Here is a 22957-nt window from a genome sequence, read left to right on the forward strand (position 1 = left end):
CTGTGTGGAGTTTGCACATTCTCCTCGTGTCTGCGTGGGTTTCCTCCGGGTGCTCCGGTTTCCTCCCACAGTCCAAAGATGTGCGGGTTAGGTTGATTGGCCATGTTAAAAAATTGTCCTTAGTGTCCTGGGATGTGTAGGTTAGAGGGATTAACGGGTAAAATATGTGGGGGTAGGGCCTGGGTGGGATTGTGGTCGGTGCAGACTCGATGGGCCGAATGGCCTCCTTCTGCACTGTAGGGTTTCTATGATTTCTATGACTTACTCAGTTAATCATAGAAAGAATCATAGAAACCCTACAGTGCAGAAGGAGGCCATTTGGCCCATCGAGTCTGCACCGACCACAATCCCACCCAGGCCCTACATACTTACCCACTAATCCCTCTAACCTACGCATCCCGGGACACTAAGGGCAATTTTAGCATGGCCAATCAACCTAACCTGCACATCTTTGGACTGTGGGAGGAAACCGGAGCACCCGGAGGAAACCCACGCAGACACGAGGAGAATGTGCAAACTCCACACAGACAGTGACCCAAGCCGGGAATCGAACCCAGGTCCCTGGAGCTGTGAAGCAGCAGTGCTAACCACTGTGCTACCGTGCCGCTAATGGTAGGGCATTGGGGAGAGTTACGGAACAAAGAGATCTAGGGATACATGTTCACAGCTCCTTGAAAGTGGAGTCACAGGTGGACAGAGTGGTGAAGGCGGCATTCGGTATGCTTGGTTTCATCGGTCAGAACATTGAATACAGGAGTTGGGACGTCTTGTTGAAGTTGTACGAGACATTGGTAAGGCCACACTTGGAATACTGTGTGCAGTTCTGGTCACCCTATTATAGAAAGGATATTATTAAACTAGAAAGAGTGCAGAAAAGATTTACTCGGATGCTACCGGGACTTGGTTTGAGTTATGAGAGGCTGGATAGACTGGAACATTTTTCTCTCGAGCGTAGGAGGCTGAGGGGTGACCTTATAGAGGTCTATAAAATAATGAGGAGCACAGATCAGCTAGATAGTCAATATCTTTTCCCAAAGGTAGGTAAGTTTAAAACTAGAGGCCGTAGGTTTAAGTTGAGAGATACAAAAGTGTCCAGAGGGGCACTTTTTTCACACAGGCTGGTGAGTGTCTGGAACAAGCTGCCAGAGGTAGTAGAGGCGGGTATAATTTTGTCTTTTAAAAGTTACATGGATAAGATGGGTATAGAGGGATGTGGGCCAAATGCGGGCAATTGGAATTAGCTTAGGGGTTTAAAAGATAAGGGCAGCATGGACAAGTTGGACCGAAGGGCCCGTTTCCATGCTGTAAACCTCTATGACTATGACTCTAAAACTACTTCTAACATTGTTTTTATTTCAGATTTCCAGCATCTGCAATGTTTTATTTTTACTCTTGCACTCAAAGTACTGAACTTTAGAATCTACTCCCCACACCTAAAATAGAATGCTTGATGCTCATGCACAATGCTTCGTAAAATTAAAAGAAAAAAATCAATTTGGGATAAAATTATTAAATTATTCCAAATTTAATAATTTTTAAAGAAAATATCGCTAAAGCAATTCCTTAAGCTACGATATAAGCATAGAAAATAGGAAAACGAGTATGCCATTCAGCCCTTCAAGCCTGCTCCACCATCCATGACCATGGCTGATCATCCAACTCAATAGCCTGATCCCACCATGCCCCCCTATCCTTTGATCCGCTTTGCCCCAAGAGCTATATAGAAACCGTAGAAATGATACAGCATTGAAGGGGTCATTCGGCCCATCCTGTCCATGTTGACCCAAAGACACCCTTTCTAACCTGCACATACCCCTGCAACTTACAGCACTTTTGGCAGTAGCGAATTCCACAGGCTTACCACAGAAAAATATACTAAACTGAAATAAAATTGATAAGGAACATTAAAAACTCACAGGTAACTTTTTGCCTTTTCCACTTATGACACTGGATTGTTTTGGTGCTACTGTTATACACCCTTGCACATTGGTGATAATGTTCTTTGTGATATTGCCCTCTAATGTTGATCCATAGAACCTGTGAAATCGAACAAGCTTCTGATAGCTTCTAAGCATGCGCTTTCTTACATAGGGATCATTTGTTTTTTCTCCTGTGCAGAGATTAATCAATAGGAATAAAGAGAAAATTTAAGTTTAAGTTAGGATCAATAGCCCAAAAACTGCTGTCATCGTAACAAATAAAACACGATTAAGAAAGGGATACGAGACATCGAATGAAGAAAGGCCACATGTTGCTGCACCACAGTATTCAACAGAATATGGCTTGACATTTAAAATTGAAAATTAAAAGAGCCAGATGACCATGGCAAGTGATATTTTATTAGTGGATTTTACATGATGAAGGAAACAAGATTACTTTGCACAAACCCATTATTAAATCTTACCAAATGTTGACGCTTTGGTCCTTTCGTAATCATCACTGAGTGGCTTATCCAAAGACCAATCCGAAAGAATATCAAATGTTTTGTTTTCAGAAAGTGATGTAACCACAGAACTGTCACTGCATTGAAAAAAATTAAATTGCATCTGTTCCAAAATAAATGGACATACAACACAAACCTAAATTAGAGACTTCATAACTTGTGGAAATATCACTAATGGTCAAACATGCACGTTTTGGCTCCAGGATCAATTCATATTCCCATTTAGATTATACACTATTTTAATCTAAACTTTGTGGCTCCTCAGCTTGCACCCTCAAAAGGTGGAACTAAAATCACCAGAAGCCTATAATATGCATATTTGAATTACAAAAACAAAAAGCCAGAATCAAGTCTTTAATAAAAATGCTAGATGAAACAAGGATGTTTTATAATATAACTAGCAGAGCCACAAACCTTTATAGCCAAATTAGTATGCTTAACCCAGTTCTATCATCTTACCCACTGCTTCAATGCCATCCCTATCACTTGCCATTCCATCCTTGCCATGTCACCAGCCCACGTAATTTAATCTTTTCCAAGCCATCCCTCTCATACTACATCCATCCTATCTTCTTGTATCATTCCCATTCTTCCATGCAGTCCACACACCCCATGCCATCCACTACATGCTGCCCTCATGCATGTCCTATTCCTCCCGACATAACATCTCCTTCCAGTCAGGCTTACCTTGCTCTTTTTTCCCCTCTACCAAGCCCATACCTTTCCAGTATCACCACAAGCCATCCCTCCCATGGCAATTCACTCCCCCAACCCCAGTACCTTTGTTGTTGGGCTCCCCATATCATCTGATCTTTTTCTCCACCAACACCTGCCTCCACCCCCCACCCCCTTAACACACCACTGGTATGTCTCACATGCCAGTCTCTACTGCCCTCATACACCTGCGTGCACAAAGCTCCACCCACAAAATGAGCCCACAGACTAATTACAGTGGACAGACGAAAACTATGCATTATTATTATACATTTAAATAGCTCTCACCTGCTTAACATAGGGAAGTCCTTTAAAGCATCTCCAACATATTCCTCAACCAAGGGGATGTTTACTGGGATGAAACCTACGTCAGGAATAACCTCCAATAGACCTTTGGAGTAAAATAAAATGAACAGAATAGTGATACTATCCCAATGTTAGAACTAACTTTTAATTTGCCAAAACCACTTTTAAAAATGCTAATTTTTATTTTATTAAAGGATTTTGTGCAAGTCTTGTTGAGCAACATTTTATTATTTGCATCAAGCATTCTAAATTTTGCAATAGGAATCAAGTCTCCTTAACAATAAGTCCATCAAATTTGGTTTCCAGGATAGGAGGCACTGTTACTCTCATAACTTTCCAGTTGTATCACCAAGCCAGGCAATACTAATGTGCTCAAGGTTATAGTGTAAAACACCTCAGATATACCACAGTTCAGCCTATTGTTTGCTCCCTTCCCACTGTTGCCTCTCACACTTGACCCAGCTCAAAGTTCTGCTGTAGTAACTCCTGGTCCATCACAACCTGATGTGAACTCAAAGCCACCAAACCACTCCCTCTCACCAAATGCTAAAAGTCTAATAAAATCTGCCTCAAGCTGTTCAGCACTCTTAATTATTTTAAAGCAGTGAAAGCATGCCAGAGCCTGCAACCTATCCGCAACCTATTCCCAGCCATGGCTAGGAGCTTCTTTTTCCATTTTCAAGGAGCACCACAGTAGAATCATTGCATCAAATTCAGAAAAACTACCTGTGAAAGCTGAAGCAAAATGCTTGGCAGAGAAGTTTGAAAAATATAACATTGCTGTTTTTACTGTTTTGTGAAACCATTTACTTCAAAGAATTAATATCAACAAATTGCTGCAAGAACTTGATACGACTTCATTGAATGCTGCACAATTGTTAGCCTCAGTTAAAAGCTTTTCTCATGGAAGTTCAAAAACTATAGCTTGTTGGAAGCACAGGCACTTAAAAAAAAGTTTCCTCTGATTATGAGAAGCGTACAAAATAAAGGAAGTTTTTTTTGATGGAACTAGAGAAATAATTTTAAAAGGGGAAAGAGAAGATCATCGTTGAGACTGTCAATGTTATTTCTGGCACAATAATGGTAGTGAAACTCTGAAGAACACGTGATTTATTTTGCGTGCTTTTCAACAGAAGTCTGGATGAAAATGCTAAAAGCCAATGCTAAGAAATTAAATGAGGACATTGACACAAATCGTTTTGAAGATTAAGTGAAACGATTCATTCATTTCATCAAGAATGATGGGCTCTCTGCTTCAAGGTCAACAGCTAATTTGTACAGACTTGTACGTGATGGTTTGCAGGCCACCTTTCCAAATGTGGAAACCATTTTGAAAATATTTTTAACAATACCTGTCACAGATGCTTCTGATGAATGTTCCTTTTAGGAACAAGGTTAAAAAGTATTAGCAAGTACAAAGAGTCAGGAATATTTGACATTCAGCATTATTGATAATTGAAAATGTGTCTACAAAATTTTACCTACAAGATATAATTGATGATTTTGTGAAGAAAAAAGTGTAGAAAAAACCTATCCAAACAACAAGGGATGAAATAAGAAAATCTTTAAATATCTGTCCCTCTTCCATATTCTCTATTTTAAATTCTGTTTTTCAAAATGGACGACTACTGGTCTGATTTTTTTTTTGGCTGCTGCTGGTCACATGCTGATAGTTCTAACCCCTATCCCTCTCAAGACTGGCCTTCAGAAAGCTTCTTCTAGGACAAAGGACGGAATCCTACAGACAAAGCCACTGATATTGGACTTGGACTCACAGGACACTCCACTTACATGAATTTGCGGCAATGACTTCTTTGATTTTGTGAGGGGAAGTAAGGAAGTTAACTTTAATTTTTGAAGTTGAATGAGACTCTGAAATGTACTGAATGGCAATGTATGTATCTTATTGATTGGAATATTTGCTCCTGCACCGGACTGGCTCATTGTGCCCTGAACTGGTCTGTGCTGCAGTGATGTCATCAGCTGATTTCGCCCCGCCCCATCTTGTTGCTCATCAGCAAGTTTCATGTTTGCTCGCCTTAAGAGTCGCACTTTGCAATATTGACCACATTTACTGTCATTCTGATGACAGGTAAGCTTGGATTTCAATTCAGCAATTATTCATACAGGCGTGTTTTTATCAGTTGAAAAGCACTGAAGCAGTGATCAATGTGTGTATTTTTGTGGCTTCCATCTTTGTGTTCTGTGAGGTAAGGGTGGATGGGGTTGAGAGGGGCTGGGGGGACAGAACTTAAATGACAATAGAACTACAAGATATTTGCTGATTCTTTTGTTGAAGTGAGGGAAGAAACCTATCTGAAGACATTGCCTTATGGTCAAAATCTGTTTCACTGGAATGACAGAATATTTTGTACAAAATAAACCAGAACCCATAGGTAATATGGAAAATTTGGGAAAAGGGTTTGAGGTTGGAGGCCAAAAGCAGTCTGGAAGTCTTCATGAGTCTCATTTTCTGAGAGTGAAGGTAAATGGGATGATGGAAATTAGATATTGGTTGATTTTTTTCGGAAATCGGCAAGTGTAAGTCATCAGATAATTAATCCATACTTTGGGTTGATGAGGATGAATGTGCAGCTTGTGCACTGTTCAATACTTGGAACTTTTTAAAAAGTAAAATGACAAACTGTCTTTTTGCCTAGCATTGTCCTGTTAGCTTGCCATCAATTTTCTGCATTTTTGACTGCCAGATTGATGGTGTCGCTTCATATTGCTAAAGAAATTAGTCTAGATTTGAATGAAGTGTCCAAATGAGCAGGCACAGTCAATCCCACGTTTTTATCAGCTCCAATACAAATTCTGCAAAAAATTGGAGATTATCTTTTCACTTTGAAGCTGTGATTCTGGATTTCAAACACCACTCATAGATAGAATCATAGAAACCCTACAGTGTAGAAGGAGGCCATTCGGCCCATCGAGTCTGCACCGACCACAATCCCACCCAGGCCCTGCCCCCACATATTTACCCACTAATCCCTCTAACCTACGCATCTCAGGACTCTAAGGGGCAATTTTTTTTAACCTGGCCAATCAACCTAACCCGCACATCTTTGGACTCACTACTCTTCTGCTGCCCATGTCCCCTAACAAACTCTCCTTCCACACACTTACCCCACATCCCCTCACACTCTCCCATTCACTTGCCTGGGGTCAAGGTAGCTTACTGCCTCACTTGTCATCTCATCGTGGCTAAGGTTTGACTCAGGGCAACGCACGTCATTGTTGCTGGCCTGCCCTGGGTCAAGTCGCAAACCTGCTCACTTCGCCTGCTCAGCGGCTGACCTCACCTCTGGTTGATTTTGGTGCCACTTGCCTCACTATAGCTGGCCTGCCCTGGTAAAGTCATAAAGTTGCTTGCCTCGCCTGTTCCCCATGCCCAGCAGCTGAGCTCACCTCGTGGTGACTTTTGGCACTTTGGCCTGCCCACAGCCCTGGGTAAAGTCGATTGCTCGCCTTGCCTGCTCCCTTCACTGAGCAGCTGACCTCACCTGAGAGTGGCTTTCGGTGCCTTACTATGGCTGGCCTGTCTTTAGCCCTGGGTTAAGTCACCTGCTGCTCCTCTCGGTGATTGCCCTCAACATTCCACACACGCTAGTTAACCATTTGTATAATTCAGACCAGTGTTTTCCACTCCTGCAAACTCACCAGAGTCTGATTTTGCTCTGTATTACTTGCTGATAGGCTCAAAGCCATAAGATTCTGATTGAATGCCCATCGCACCCCCCCCACCCCCAAATTGGCTGGAGCCCCAGTGTGTTTCATTGTAAAATCCGCCTCAGAGTCATGTTGAATAATTGGAAGGGGGAATATTTATTGATTTGTTCAAAGGATTCCCCAACACTGATGAAATATGTATTAATTATAATCTATCAAATAAATATGAAAAGTCTTGTGCTTCTACTGGGGGAAAAACATATCACATTTTCTTTACACTGTCTCAACTTTCTCCATCATAAATTCCCAAATTCATATGAACATAACTTGGCCATACTCTAAATACACGTTCCCTGCTGGGGTGATACTGCAACATCTCGGTTTGCCTCTCCCAGTTTCTCTGACCAGCCTACAGAAAAATCCCTATGTTCCAACCATTTCTACCTCTGCACTCCCCAAAATGTCTTACGATTTGTCACTTGACCATGGAAAATATCAAAATCAAAGTTTTGGATAAAAAAATAGAGACATTACTGCATGACTTTAAAAAGGAAAATGAATTAATTCTGTACGGCCTGTTCCAATTAGTTTCTCCACTCCAATTAAGCCAGATCTTAACTGCAAATGGAACCTATTGGAAATCAACTCACATTTGAAATGAATATGCTCTGTGATGTTTCAAATAATATACATATTTCTGTGAGAAAAAAGGGCAAACAAAAAACTCACTCATACAGAACCTTTCAGCGCTCAGGGCAGAAAACAATTCACAACCAATTCAGTACTTTTGATGTGTAATCACGATAATAACACAAGGAAACTTGACAGCCAGAAAATAGTGAAATAAATCATTCCTTAAAGTTTAAATATTTTTTTGTTCATCTGCTAAAGCTACAAGCAGTCAAGTGGAAAAAGCCACATGGAAATTCATTTCTATTGAATGCAGTCAGTACATAAAAATGGTAAGTGGTATTGAGTTTAACATGTAGGAATACCAAATTTATTTAAGTTCTCCAAGATATGAACTGAGTACTGCTTGCAGTTCTATGTACTCTATCATACAAAAGGAATTACATTCATGGAAAGGAAACAGTCAAGTTTAACTAAAACGATACCAAGAAGAAACATTTATTTTGAAGAAAGTTTTGAAGAGTTGGTTCATTTTCACAGGAACAGAAAATTAATGAGATCCAATAAAACGTGTTTTAAATTAGAAACTCTTTTGAGAGGGTGAATAGCAAAATATTTTTTGTACGAATGGAAAACAAATAATGAAAGAGCTGTTACAGAATTATTACTGGAAGAATACTGAGGAACGGAAGACAACCTCCCTTTATCTTCTGCCATTGGAACTTGGGATGCTTTTCCATGAAGTAGCCATCAAAGCAGAGAACATATTATTTAAAAAGGAAATCAATTAAACCTTTCAAAAGAACTACTCTAATTGTCTCCTTCACGGCCTCATCCTTCACTCTCCAGCTTATCTAAAATCCTGGTACACTTTTCCCATCCTGTACCGAATCTCATTCACCTCCCATCGTGAACAGAGCTGCTTGGTTCCACAACCACCGAGGTCCCTTGTTCTTATCCACGAATCAGTTATGGCCTCATTAACTCCAACTCTGCCATGTCCTCCAGCCCTATACTCAAGTACTCAAGACTCCATATCTTCTATGTAATTCCACCAGCCCCATCTCACCCTTGCTGACTGAGTATTTAGGTGTCTCAGCCCTACATTAGCCCTACCTCACTAAAAATCTAGTTTCCAAGAACCTCCTTAATTCGCAGTTCATTATTCTAATCTTGGGTGGTCGCTCCTGCTTTCTTGTTTCCTGATGCAATGAAAGGAGTACATGCCTTCTACAATAAAGTTTAATAAAGTGCACAATTTTATTTTTGAAATATTTTCTAGAACAAAAATCTTTACTGGAATCAAACGTACTTGCAAATAAATGACAAAATGTGGGTTTAGACTCAATTACCTTCTTTCTGCAGACTGTCATCCTCTTCCACCATCATTTTTGATGTAGCTTGGAAAGGAAATGCATTCCCAATGTCGCAATCAGACATTAAGCTGGACACAGCATCCCACATTTGCTTGTATTCATTTTCAAACACCTCTCCCAGAAAACTGGAATCTGTTTAATAAAACAGAGAATGCTCAACAAGATAAAATAGTGCTATCTTGGTGGTATGAATATATGTGTTATTGGTTTAATCCAGTGCACATAATGTAAGAGAAATCCTTTTATTGATGATATGCCTATGGGTATTTGGATAAGAATGTGACAAAATATTTCCCATTACAGGTAAATCCCACTTTTACAAAATGGGTCAGGACCGAGTTCATTCCCTAAAAAGGAATTTTCATTAAATCCGGTGTTAAAATTTTCATAAAATAGAAAGAAATTAATAACATTCAAAAATAAAACACGTAGGCTTGTGCTTTTCCTTCATTTACAAATAGGTAGCCTACACTATATGATTGTGCAATCACAATAATCAATTTTATACATTATTGTGGCAGGCTGGAGAATCAGAGAACAGCAATATGGTCAAACACAAAGATGGATTTATTTCAAACAACCTAATCATTTTCATTCCGTAAAACCAGCATTTCCAGTAAAATGGTACGAGATAAATGTAATACAGGTAATTCCCATTTTATCTAAATATTTATGGTTTTATTTTATTCAGAATGTTTTCAATATATTGGTCAGGTTGGTACATGTGGATTTTGTTAAAAATTTATTCTTTCACAAGACTGGCTGGGTCAGCATTTGTTGCCTACCCATAATTGCTCTCGAGAAGGTGCTGATGAACTGCCATCTTGAATGCCCACATGGTGTTGGTACACCCACAGTGCTGCTTGAAAGCGAGTCCAGGAAACACATGATGTAAACGTGGGAGCAACTGTGTTCACAAGCTCTGGAGCTACTAATTTTTTTATCCTGATGCACAACCCACAGTTATCCAGTCCTGACATGTATAATCTGTGCTATGACCCTGGAAGATCCTGGCTAAGTTTGGCGAAGGAGGGCTGAGTTAGGTTAAAAAAATCCTTGGTTAACTGAGCTGGTGAGAGCTGGCTGGGTTGGGGTTCAGTTCACAGTGGCGGTTTCGCTCATGAGTGGGCCTATGCTTTGGTGATGCTATTAGTGTCGAAATGATGCCGCCATTATGAGTGAAAGTTTGGACGATGGTCTCAGCTCCCCCTCAGATTTTTGATGCTCATATTGATGGAACTGTAATATAGCCTGAAGAGAGAAGCATGGAAAAGAATCCTGACAATGGAGGGGACAGTTTCGTCAATGAAGGTTCATCTTCAGTTCTTGAAAATTCTGCTGCATGGCGTTGTACATCGTGGCTGACTCAGGGAGATTTGGTCGGAGAAGGAGTATCCACGCGCCCGGTCTCCCGAGGAGCACTGGAGATGAATTCCCGGCTGAATTTGAGAATTGGCTGCCATGCTTTCACAACCTCAATTTGAAAGCTGGGCTTCTCGAGTTCCATGAAGCACACTGTATCCAATATTCGAGGCTTGGGGGTCAGTCGAAGATTCCAACCACGGTCCTAGGTTGCCTTATTCTTGCCGTTCACTGAGAAGGGCTAGAGGCTTTGCCAACTGCTGGGGCCGAAGCTTGTCTTTGCCGGGGTCTCAGGACAACGACATGGGGGATGTGCAGAGACTTTGATGAAACTCTGGGTGGATCCTGGATGATCCTGTCATGTTTTGGCCTTTTCAAGCTCCATGTATGGTTATACTATCCTGCAGTTTATCATTAGTCCTGAACTTTGTTCCCTTGAGATTACAACCCCGATTTTGTGATTGTCTTTTATCCTGACATGGGTGTTTGATACATGAGCACAAAGGTGAGTGTCAGCTTTATCCTGTTATATTGCAAATTTTTGACAGGATTCATTGGCGAGCTCCGACAGCGGAATAAGGGAGGCCATAGTTTAATTGTTTGTGGATCTCCTCCTTTCCACCGGGGCATATACTGAGTTGGTTGTATAACGTGAGGATTGTGCGTTATTTATCTGGTTTGTTTTTTCTTTTATGTGCTGTAATCCTCACATTCACACCGAGCGTACAACTTTTAGTACTCTTCACTTTTTTTTTTAAAGATAACGCCACTACGAGGGTGATTGGTGAGTGGCTTGGTTTAGAGATGGTTGGTATGGCTTTGTTATGGGTGAGGAAAAGTCATTAGGACTTTTGGGGTTGGTTTACTTTTGTTTTTGTTATGTTAGGGTACCAGATCAGAAACCCCAAAGTACATTATGAAGTTAGACTAGATCCCAACAATTTTCTATTCTGGCATATGAGGATTGGGTGTTTCACGCTAGGCATGGTTCTACTTATATACTAGGGAGCTTTCATCAAAACAAAACCTTATTTAACAACATAATTTAACTATGACAACTGAATTAGCTTAACCTTTAACAGAACAATAGTTACACATGACAATTTACAATTCTTAACTGCTAACCTATCACTATTAGTTCTGATCAAGCAATATTTCTCACAGACTTAAAACCTCTTTAAAATTAATTAGCAGAACGCAGGCAAACTTAGAATCATAGAATGTTAGGTGAACAGTCTTGGAGCTTTCAGAAAGTCGAGAGAGACACTTCTTTCTTCCACCAGCTTCAGGCAGCAACTGCTCTTGGTTTAAAGTGAAAATTAAATCTTTTTTCCCTGCAAGCTTAGCTCCTCCCACTAACCATATGACTCTGTCCCTGTCAATCAACCTAATCAACTCACATGACTCTGCATACCTGGTCTAAAATCCTAGGAGAACTTAAATACAAAGTCCATTAACACTACAAAGTAACATATTCCGAGCTAAAATCAATCATCATGCATTAACATCTGCTAATCGTTTTTTCAGACAAACCGACTCTTGTCACAAAACACTGCTTCCTAAAGCAACCCCACCTTAAATAAAAAATATATCAACATTGCAGAGCATCATCACAGTTATCTCAGGATTAGGGAATCCTTGCTTGTTCCCTGAGAAAGTACTGGCAGATCATGTATACTGGGAAAAGACAGGGCCCCTTTTTTGCTGTTTGCACCTCTGGTGTTGTTGTAGTGGTGGAATTACATTCTGCTGCACGTCTGGGTATAGCTAATTATCCGTGGATATCGAACCTTGTTAGATTGATCTTCTACACAAAAACAGAAAATGCTGAAAAATCCCAGCAGGTCCGACAGCATCCATGGAGAGAGAAGACAGTCAATGTTGAGTCTGGATGACCCCTTGTCTGAGCTCTGACAATCCACAGATGCTGTCAGACCTGCTGAGATTTTCCAGCATTTCCTGTTTTTGTTTCAGATTCCAGCATTTCTTAGGTTGATCTTCTATTTTGGTTTTGACGTGTGGGTAGTGGCAGTAGTGATTTGATTACTTGGCTCATGAAATGGATGATGGGCATATTATCCAGTTGTTAGGGTTTCTCTGATGAGGGGAAATGGTTTGAATCTCGTTGATAGTGGAGCCTAAGTGGTGTTTTCGGCAATAAATCTGGTTCAGGCACAGAAAATAAATTATGGAGCACATAACACTGAAGACCAAAAAAAGTCTAAAATTCCCAAAATAATTAAGGTAAGTGATAAGGTAATGTTCTTGAAAAATGTTACCTGTATGATCTGTCATTTTACTGCAAAGAGCCACTCTTGTTAAAAGTAGTTTATCATTCAAGTCACACAAATGCACCAGATCATTTCGCCAGTTCTTTGTGATATCGAGGTTCTTTAGGATAAAATGTTCATTCAAATATAGCTGCAAATTAAATATTAAAAACATGGTTTAAAGTTTACATCTCAATTGTTCCCAATTGTAGACAAAGCCACCTTCTTGATGCAAATATTTTTCTTCAAGGTGCTCTGTTGGAAAATGGAACTTAACATTTCAAATGCTGTTTCTACATATTCCCATTGCTCACCAGATAGTGTGCAGATTCTGAGGGATATGGTTAAATTAGGTGCAGCTTTCAGAAGAAACTGGGTTGACTCTCCCAAACTTACGGCCCTTACAGCAAGAAACCCAAGGTAACATTCACCCATTAGTCTGACTGGATTTAAACCTAAATCCTATAGATGCACCAATACCAATATCTTAACAGAACCTCATCCCCTTACACTGCTTACCCTTTAATTTTAACTTAGAAGATGGTGCCTTAGGCATCAATGATAAACAAAGCTGATTTTATCATACTGTTCACAAAATATTGAAATGCATTTGTATGAGTTACGTCTATTTTCCTGACGCAAACTGGATACAAACCATACTAATTTAGAAGAGTAACTACCTGCACTCAATCAGGACCAACTATTCCACAGAATACCTTAATAAGGTTTCAAAGGCCCATTGAAGGACCCTGTTTCAAAATCAAAGCCACTCTCATAATAGCTCTGGAAATGTTTACATTTTTTGGCGTGGTCAAAGTAAGCAGGGTCCTGTCACATAGCTTTGAATGGGGACACACTGATTTCCTAGCCCCACCATACAGCAAAGCTGTTGCACACCAGAGGCATGTAAATCAGGCCAGATCTTAAAACATGTTGGATCTTAAAATGGCAAGAATAGGTAGAGGCCATTTTTAGACAGTGGTGAACATTTTAAATTGAACCTGGTGCAATTACACAACTACTAACAAACTGATCTTGGCTGATGACCTACGAAAAGATCAGTAGACACATTTGTACCGACATTTACATTTTGCACTGACAATTTTTTACAAGCAGAATTTGGGTAAAACATGCAAGGCCAATATATACAACTGGAAGTGAATCTGGTGCTAGCAAGATTGTTAAAAATAGTATACCCTGTGGCTTTAATTAGCATAATTGTGTATGCCTCGAATCTAATGCCAATAGATGATAGTCATAAAACATTTGGCTTTGATTTTCAATAGCATGTATCTTTTAAAGAGAATTTAGTGCAAACAGATCATCGTTAAACAATACTTGGCTAATTTATACTGACAGCAAAAAGAAAGAGAACTTACATTTGTATGCTGCATGTCACAACAAAATATTTCATAGCCAATAAAGAAATATACCACTCTTATTATAATTTTCTAACTTGAAATCTATCAAATATATTTTTGTACTTACCAACTGCAGAAAATCTGAAGCTGGTTTTATCCATTTTACACTGACTTTCTTCTGGGCCCGTTTAGCCAATGGTAAGTGAAGCATTAAGGCTACATGTGCACAATACATTCGGCATACGTCTGCTGCCTCTTGAAATGTTAAACTCTCATCCTTTGACTGTAACATTCAAAGTACAGACGAAAGATAATTAACACACATTAGCTCAGCCCAATGAATACTATGCGTTTGAATATTAAAAATGTGCTCAGAACAGTATGTCGCGCCTTTCAGAAAGAAAACATCAGTTCAGATTGCAAACTTGCATCACTGCAAACGAACGCTACCAAAACTAATTCACAAAAATGAGAAATCACAATCTCCTAAATCAGTGCTGTCCAATAGATTAGCCGATTGCATTTTTGATTGATTATATTGATTATTTACTACTTGAACATGCAATTGCAATACTTATTTGAATCGTGCATGCATGTGTACTTTAATCTTGCTGTGTTACTGTTTTGTGATCATTGTGAGCTTTGGTTACTAAATGTTGGTAAATATTTGCTTAGTAAATATACACAAGTGTACGCGAGCTGTTATCTATTAGAATTAGTGCCCATGGTGAAAAGACTTTTCAGTCACACCGGTGGCCGATCAGCAATTTATATTGGGCAACACTGATCAAATAATGGCAAAATCTTGGAAAATTTAACCTTAATTACTTAAATAAAACTGTTGATCAAAGACTATGAAAATTATAACACCAAAGAGTCTGTCATCACTCAATATTCAGACTCTAACACTGCCATTGAAGGCTACCATTTGTTCAATAATTTTCTCAACTGAAATTGAAGTAAATAAAGGAAACAACACTAAAAATTTCAATTTTTATTTTAGAATTATTAGAATTCTGCTTGTGGTGGATTAGAAGTAAAAATTCAAGGTTAAGATTATACATATGCAAGTTTCAAGTATTTATATGAAAACAATAGCATCTTTTTGTGTAAATGTTACTTCTAGTCTAAATGCACTCAGCTGAGTCAACAGTGAAACACACTACAATTAAACTCGTCATTTATGGTTAAACGGGGGAAATAAACCAATCAACATTCATTCTAATATCTGTCCAGCAGATCTGTACATCAGGCCAAAAAAGGCAGCTATCATCCTATGGTTGAATAACCTCCCAACACTTAAGTGATCAAAGCTTACACATAGGTTGACTGTATCTTCAAGGAGATAACTTCATTGGGGAAGAAAATTGGCAAGAAAAAAAAGTAATACAATTCATTAAGTACTTGCAAAAATAGGTAACTGGCAAAGCTGAATGTGAAACATTTGAACATAATAATGAAGGAAAACTGATTTTTAAAAAAAAAAGTTATCTTCTTGATTTCCAACAGCTACTGCGGTCAGGGATCTAGTGAACTTGGACAGAGGCTCAGGAACATTGTTCACTTACAGAACATCTGCTAATGCAGTGCGGAATACCATCCTGTTACACTTCTGCCAAATGGTTGCTTTTTAAAAATCCATATTGACAGTGGCACCAAATCACAGAAATAAATTTAGATGAAGGCTGACTGAAGTACCTGACTAGATTTGAGATACTAACTGAGGCAGAATGAGAAACTGAACAGAACTAATCCAAGGTCATTATATGTGACTGAACAAATGTTGTTTACACAACAAAATAAGTAATCGAAGTAAATGATTCAGATGACAACTACTGACATTTAAGTAGATAGAATGATCCGAGCTGCAACAATCTCCAAAATTGCTAACAGCCCCGTGCTCCCCGATGAGAAAACCACAAGATGGCTGGACAAAGTGCGCTAGCTTATGCACTCTCTCATTAGCAGCACCCCCTCCCCCACTAATCATCGTGCTCACTAACCAGCTCTGACTGGATCACCAACTTCTCAGGTTTAAAATATTTACCCTCATCATTAAATTCCTCCATAGCCACCATCTTCTCTATCTCCAAAATCTCAATCCTGTAACATTCCCACCCTGATCTCTCCATTCCATTGATGTGCTGTTGTAACACCCACTCCTTTTCTTTTCTCCATCATTGGAAGATGTCTCTTCTAGCTCACTAATTTCTCCACTAATTTTTCCAACTCTCTCCTGCTTGAAGAACTTCCTGTAAATCCACCTCTTCAGCCAGGTATAAACCATCTACCAGTGCTTCATGTAACCTTCTTGAACAACTGCACATGCTGAATAGCAGTTGCACCACTGCTTGCATATATAGAGTTCTTGCTTGAAATATAACAATTATTAATTATCTACCTAGCCACATTACTCTGATGCTGGACAGAATAGGCTATGCTCATTAAATGGTCAATAATCTGCATGGTTTTGATTTGCACTGGATTCAGTTTTTCTTCAGCTCATTGAAGTTTATCTCAGCACTGAAAAAGTGCAATCCCTGAAATAACTAAAATTGCTGGCAGGTGAGGCTTGTTAAAGGTTCTCATTCTTTGACTAACTTTTAAAGCTGGATACAAACCTTCCACTCTGCATGGAACCTATTCGACTAAGACAAATGATTGCGTTTTTGCAGAAAAAGCTAAGTTTACAGTTGTGATTTTAAAATGCTGCTTAGTTTTAAAGCTGCTTTCATGTTGGACTTAGATTTTCAGTGCTTGCCCATTGCGTTGGTAAAATTGTTAACCAGAATAAAATAAATTCAATTAAAAGCCATTTGCAACACTTACTTTCCTCAGCAAAGATTAAATGTGATATCCACATCAAAATCCTGAATGCTTGCAGGGAAGAGTGCTTGTTGGCATCGTTGATACAAAGTGAAGGACAAACTTCACCGACACAGGGTTCTTTTAATGTTTACATAGAACACAATTATAATTAATTTATCAAGATATTTTGTTAATCCTTTTATTTATTCAATTCAGGTTTGACCTGTCCACAGTTTCATTCTGGAGGTCCAAGCACATGTACTACATCAGAAATTCAGTCACTATTCAAGAGTATAGACAAGCAATTTGCAATCTGCAATGCCAGAAGGAAATAGAAGCTTACAAAATGTACTTGAATAGTCTTAAATTACCTTGTTGCAAGCAGTTTCAGTTCCTTTATGGTTTTCTCCATTTTTCAACATGCGCATGTAACATTTGAGAGCCACTGAGCAAGAAACAACACAGACAGACCTCCTTATATCTGACCCATCTGGCCACAGACACTGGAGCTGAGCAAAGTCCCGCTGCACCTGACAAATGTACAATAGCCAGAAGTTTAGATGTTTACAAACTAAACATGTTGCTACAAAACTTTCATATTTGATACGGCACAGGTTTAATTTTCTAAATTGAAGGAATTTTTAAACTGATTTTATTTTACAATAGTTTCTACCAAACAATTGTCAAAAATGTTAATATTAGTCAGTACCTCTTCTGAGACACTCTTGCTATTTTGGCCATCTCCAAGTAACAGCTTAGTAGCGTGATTTTGAGACAAAAATGACACAACAGCCCGGTGAGCAGGTTCCATAGCTTTCTGGGTCTAAAAATGAAAAGAAGGATTAGGCAATTTTACTTTGTTAAATCATTTAAAAGTATTGGGGGAAAAGGAGATTGTGAGGGAGGTAGGAGGTGAACGGTCCAGCAGTGGGGCAAGGTGGTCAGTACCAGTTACCAAGGAGTTAGACGTGGTTTTAATCCTAACTTTTCCTGGGTAACTATTCTGTTAAGAGTTGAATCACCTGAACTCTCCTATTTAAATCTAGGCACAGGGTAATTGGGAAACATGCCAGGCAATTCCATGCAGTCTGGGAAGACTCCATCACATCTTCTGGGGTACCTTCGGGGTGGGAAATGGAAGTTCTTAGCATGAGGGTAGATGACCAAAGGTTTGGACAAAGAGGCAGGTTTTAATGCGATTCTTAAATAAGGAAACAGGAGAGGTTTCAGGTGGAATTCCAACCTTAGGGCACAACCAGCTGAAGTCAAGTGAACTAATAAAATCACGATGCCCAGGTCAGAATTAGAATGCAGATATACTAGAGAGTGTTGTGGAGCTTGAGGAGGTCACAGAGATAGGGAAGAGAAAGATCAAGGATGGTTTTGGAAACAAAGATGGGAATTTTAAGATTGAGCTGTTGGTTAACTGAGAGGCAATGTAGGCCAGTCACATTGGGTGAATAGGACAGACTGGAGAGTTTTGATGAATTTAAGTTTAGAGGGCGGTTGGCCAGTGTCAGGTGCGCAGAAACTGGGCTGGGATCAGGCGATATCAAGGGAAAATGGGAGATCTTAGTGATTGGATGGATACATGATCGAAAGCTCATTTATGAATCAAATATGACACCAACTTCTGGCTCAGCCTCAAGGCTGCTGCCAGGGAGAGATAGATTGGATCAGTAGCCAGGATACAGAGTTTATGATAGGGGACTATAGAAATGGCTTTAGTCTTTGGAATATTATTTGGAGCAATTTTCTGCTGATCCAGTATTGCTGGACAAGCAGTGTGACAAATTAAAGACAATGAGGGGTCAAGGGAGGTGGTGGTGTGATCGTGTAGGATGCCGTCATTAAGAGATAATTTGGTACTGTGATAGGATGGAAACCTGATTGGAGGGATTCAAACATGGAATTCAGGAAAGTGGGCATGGATTTGGAAACTGACAAGGAGAGGACTATGGACGCCAACCTTGCCAACAACACTCCTATTCCCCTATTCCAAGAATGAATAAAAATAAATATTCAAGGACTCTGGAGAGGAAAGGAAGGTTGAAGTTGGACAATTAGTTTGTGAGGACAAAGGGGTCAAGAGTTGATTATTTTTGAGGGGTGAGACAGATTTGAAGGAGAGTCTGGCAGTACCTGAGAGAGAGAACTGTTAACAATGGCAACTAACCTGGGAGTCAAAAAAGGAAGTTGTGTGGTTCGCAATTTGGTGGGAATCAGGTCAAGGATGCAGATGGGGGTTCATGGAGAAGATGAAGACAATTTGTTGGGAGATAGAGAAGTAAGAAAGATGCAAGTTCAGGGCTCGGACAGGGAGTTTAGAAGAAGCATGACTCAGTTCCTAAGGAAAGAGAAGCTGATCAAAAGATCTCAATTTTAGTGATGAAATAAAAGTAGTCTGACTGCCAATCAGATACCTGAAGAGTTATGAAGAGAATATCACCTTTTTACATCTTGTAACAGCAGCTTTACTGTTAACGTAGTATCCATAAAGTCTGCGAACATCGGAATGCATGCCAGATGTCATTGCAACATTTATTTCACTTCCCAGTGTGTGAAAAACAAAGATTTTCAATAGGTAGCTGGACATGCCTTTATTGCCTGTTAAAGTGAACGCTTTGTCACTAATCATTATGAAATATGGGTACTTTTCCTTCACAAATTCTTGCCATTTTGAAGAAAAACTATTGACGAATTCGGCGTAAACTGGAACTTCTGTGTTGTTCTTAAGGTGAAGAATTAATGCAGTCCGCAATGAAAGATGGTAGGAGCTCCTAGCCCACATACACTCAGCATCCTACAAATAAAAGGAAAGAGGCTACATTTATCAAGTACATCTTTGTTACAGTTTGGCCACAAGTTTTGGACTTCAAAAATTCATTAAATGCATGTTCTCAGAGTTTAAAGATGGTTGTTCATGACTGGTGCAAGTTTCGTATTTTACTTAAGCAGTCAGCTGTTTTTCTTCTGTTGACATCAGTTTTACCAAAAACCATAAGCTTAGAGAAAAACAAAGTGAAAGAAACGAATAACTTGCACTCATGAGACACCTTTCACTTCCTGTGGACATCACAACACTTTGCAGCTAAATTAAGTAATCTTGAAGTGTAATCAGGCAATTACCTTCGCCAATAAGAAACTAACTATCCCGTAATGACATTTCATGGCATGACTAGCATTGAACCCCCCCTGCCATCAATATCCTTGGTGTTATCAATGAACAGAAACGGAATCAAACTAGCCATGTAAATACTCTGATCGCAAAAGCAGCTCAGAGGTTGGGAATCCTGTGGCGAGTAACTCACTGGCTGACTCCCCAAAGCCTGTCCACCATCTACAAGGCATAAGTCGGGGTGTAATGGAATATACTCCCACTTGCCTGGATGAATGAGGCTCCAACAACACTAGAGAAGCTCAACAATATACAGGATAAACCAGCACACTTGATTGGCACCCATCCACCAACATCCACTCCCTCCACCACCGACAGTGACAGCAGTGGGTCCTATATGCCAGAGCACTGCAGCAACTCACCAAGCCTCCTTTGACAGCAGCTTCCAACCTTCTGACCTCTACCAACCTAGAACAACAAGTGTAGAGGTCACCTGGGAACACCACCATCTGCACGTTCCCCGCCAAGCCATGCACCATCCTGACTTGGAACTATATTAATGTTCTTTGACTGTCGCCGAGTCAAAATCCCGAAACTCCCTTCCTAACAGCAAAATGGGTGTACCTGCACGACATGGACTGCAGCAGCGCAACGCAGCAGCTCATCACCATCTTCTCAAGTAAATTTAAGAAACGGCAATAGACGCTGGCCTTGCTGGTGGCATTTGCATCCGAAAAAAGAATAAAAATGTAGGCAAATACGTCAGCAGTTAACTTAACACTGCAAATTCCCAAAAAGAAAATGAAATAAACGACCAAATAAACGACTTTAGTAAGTTTGCAGATGACACTAAGATTGGTGGCATACTGGACAGTGAAGAAAGTTATCTCCAACTGCAACGGGATCTTGATCAATTGGGCCAGTGGGCTGACGAATGGCAGATAGAGTTTAATTTAGACAAATACGAGGTGATGCATTTTGGTAGATTGAACCAGGGCAGGACTTACTCAGTTAATAGTAGGGCGTTGGGGAGTGTTACAGAACAAAGAGATCTTGGGGTACATGTTCACAGCTCCTTGAAAGTGGAGTCACAGGTGGACAGAGTGGTGAAGGCGGCATTCAGCATGCTTGGTTCCATCGGTCAGAACATTGAATACAGGAGTTGGGACATCTTGTTGAAGTTGTACAAGACATTGGTAAGGCCACACTTGTAATACTGTGTGCAGTTCTGGTCACCCTATTATGGAAAGGATATGATTAAACTAGAAAGAGTGCAGAAAAGATTTACTAGGATGCTACTGGGACTTGATGGATTGAGTTATAAGGAGGCGCTGGATAGACAGGGACTATTTTCCCTGGAGCATAGGAAGCTGAGGGGTGATCTTATAGAGGTCTATAAAATGATGAGGGGCACAGATCAGTTAGATAGTCAATATCTTTTCCCAAAGGTAGGGGAGTCTAAAACTAGAGGGCATAGGTTTAAGGTGAGGGGGAGAGATACAAAAGTGTCCAGAGGGGCAATTCTTTCACACAGAGGGTGGGGAGTGTCTGGAACAAGCTGCCAGAGGTAGTAGTAGAGGCAGGTACAATTTTGTCTTTTAAAAAGCATTTAGTTACATGGGTACGATGGGTATAGAAGGTTATGGGCCAAATGTGGGCAATTGGGATTAGCTTAGGGGTTTAAAAAAAAAGGGCGGCATGGACAAGTTGGGCCGAAGGGCCTGCTTCCATGCTGTAAACCTCTATGATTAGGCTTTGTTTTTGGCAGCACATTGATCTTTTTGCAAAATTGTCTTCATCAGTGGTGAAGATACAAGTGGCTAATCCTTTGTAGCCCTTACATATTGTAATGTTTTAATCATCTAAAGAAGCACAAGACAAATAATCTCAATCAGCACAACTGGATGCATATAAATAAAACTTGAGAGACTGTGTTTCTGTTACTCTGGCACAAGTTGTTATATACATCGCTCAGTGTGACATCTCTACAAATATAAAACATAGAACATGGGTGCAATATCTGCAGTACTATTTTGAGACTGGCACCCATTCAGAGTGACAGCCTCGACTCAGTGGTAGCACTCACCTTTAAATCAGAAGGTTATAAGTGCAAGTCCAATTCAGAGACTTGAGCACACAAATCCAGGCTGGACTTTTAGTGCAGTACTGCAATGTCAGGTGAGACATTTAACAGAATCTCGCTCAGGTAGACAATAACAGATCCCAGCTATATTTGGAGGACAAGATTCTCACCAATGCCTTGGTCAATATTCATCTTTCAGGCAACATCACACAGATTATTTGGCAATTATTTCATCACCAAGTGCAAATTAGCTACCATGTTTCTTATAACAGTAACTGCACATCAAAAGTACTTGACAGAGGCTGTGTAAGACACTATGCAGGTTCTTTCTCAGACCCAAATGACACTTAGCCTGTCTCATCTCATTTCTGACCAGGAAAATCAAATTTGCAAATCTCCAAAGGCTGGTTCTGTTTTACTGGTGAACTGAATAAATTCACAACTGTTGCCATAGATTAAAATGATTTAAAATTGAACTTAAAATTTCCAAGCAACCCAAGTTTGTTTTGCCAAGGTGTAAATGTACTTCCTCAAGGCAGTCTTGCACAACTTGATCAAACTCAGCTTGGACAATTTTACACTGCAAACTTTGTTTCAATACAAACTGAGATCCTGAGTGACTTGAAAGATTCGTACAAAAGCTCTGATAGCGTGAGCAACCATTGGTAGATTATCAGCACACAGTGAAGTAAACTTTTATAGCAGCAAAATAATTTTCAGCTCTTCTAGCAACATAAATGTAAGGAAAATGACAGAGGAAGAATTTCATGTTCAACAAATCATTACTGACTCGGAAAAGAAGATGAAAATCTCT

General features: G+C 39.8%; 1 protein-coding gene across 1 annotated transcript in view; it reads right to left on the minus strand.

Annotated features, from left to right (window-relative positions):
- LOC144493854 (putative ATP-dependent RNA helicase DDX60) overlaps positions 1 to 22957 on the minus strand; it is an 84010-nt gene that overhangs the window by 56785 nt on the left and 4268 nt on the right. Inside the window, exons 4-12 of the mRNA XM_078213427.1 lie at positions 19392 to 19745; positions 17652 to 17765; positions 17314 to 17472; positions 14262 to 14417; positions 12783 to 12924; positions 9118 to 9273; positions 3446 to 3548; positions 2405 to 2520; positions 1917 to 2110 (exon numbers count right to left, since the gene is read on the minus strand). Of these exons, the coding sequence (XP_078069553.1) occupies positions 1917 to 2110; positions 2405 to 2520; positions 3446 to 3548; positions 9118 to 9273; positions 12783 to 12924; positions 14262 to 14417; positions 17314 to 17472; positions 17652 to 17765; positions 19392 to 19745 (1494 nt within the window). The remainder of the gene's footprint in view (positions 1 to 1916; positions 2111 to 2404; positions 2521 to 3445; positions 3549 to 9117; positions 9274 to 12782; positions 12925 to 14261; positions 14418 to 17313; positions 17473 to 17651; positions 17766 to 19391; positions 19746 to 22957) is intronic.

The sequence above is a fragment of the Mustelus asterias genome, chromosome 1 (genome assembly GCF_964213995.1).
Source record: "Mustelus asterias chromosome 1, sMusAst1.hap1.1, whole genome shotgun sequence".
In the NCBI taxonomy this organism is placed as follows: domain Eukaryota; kingdom Metazoa; phylum Chordata; class Chondrichthyes; order Carcharhiniformes; family Triakidae; genus Mustelus; species Mustelus asterias.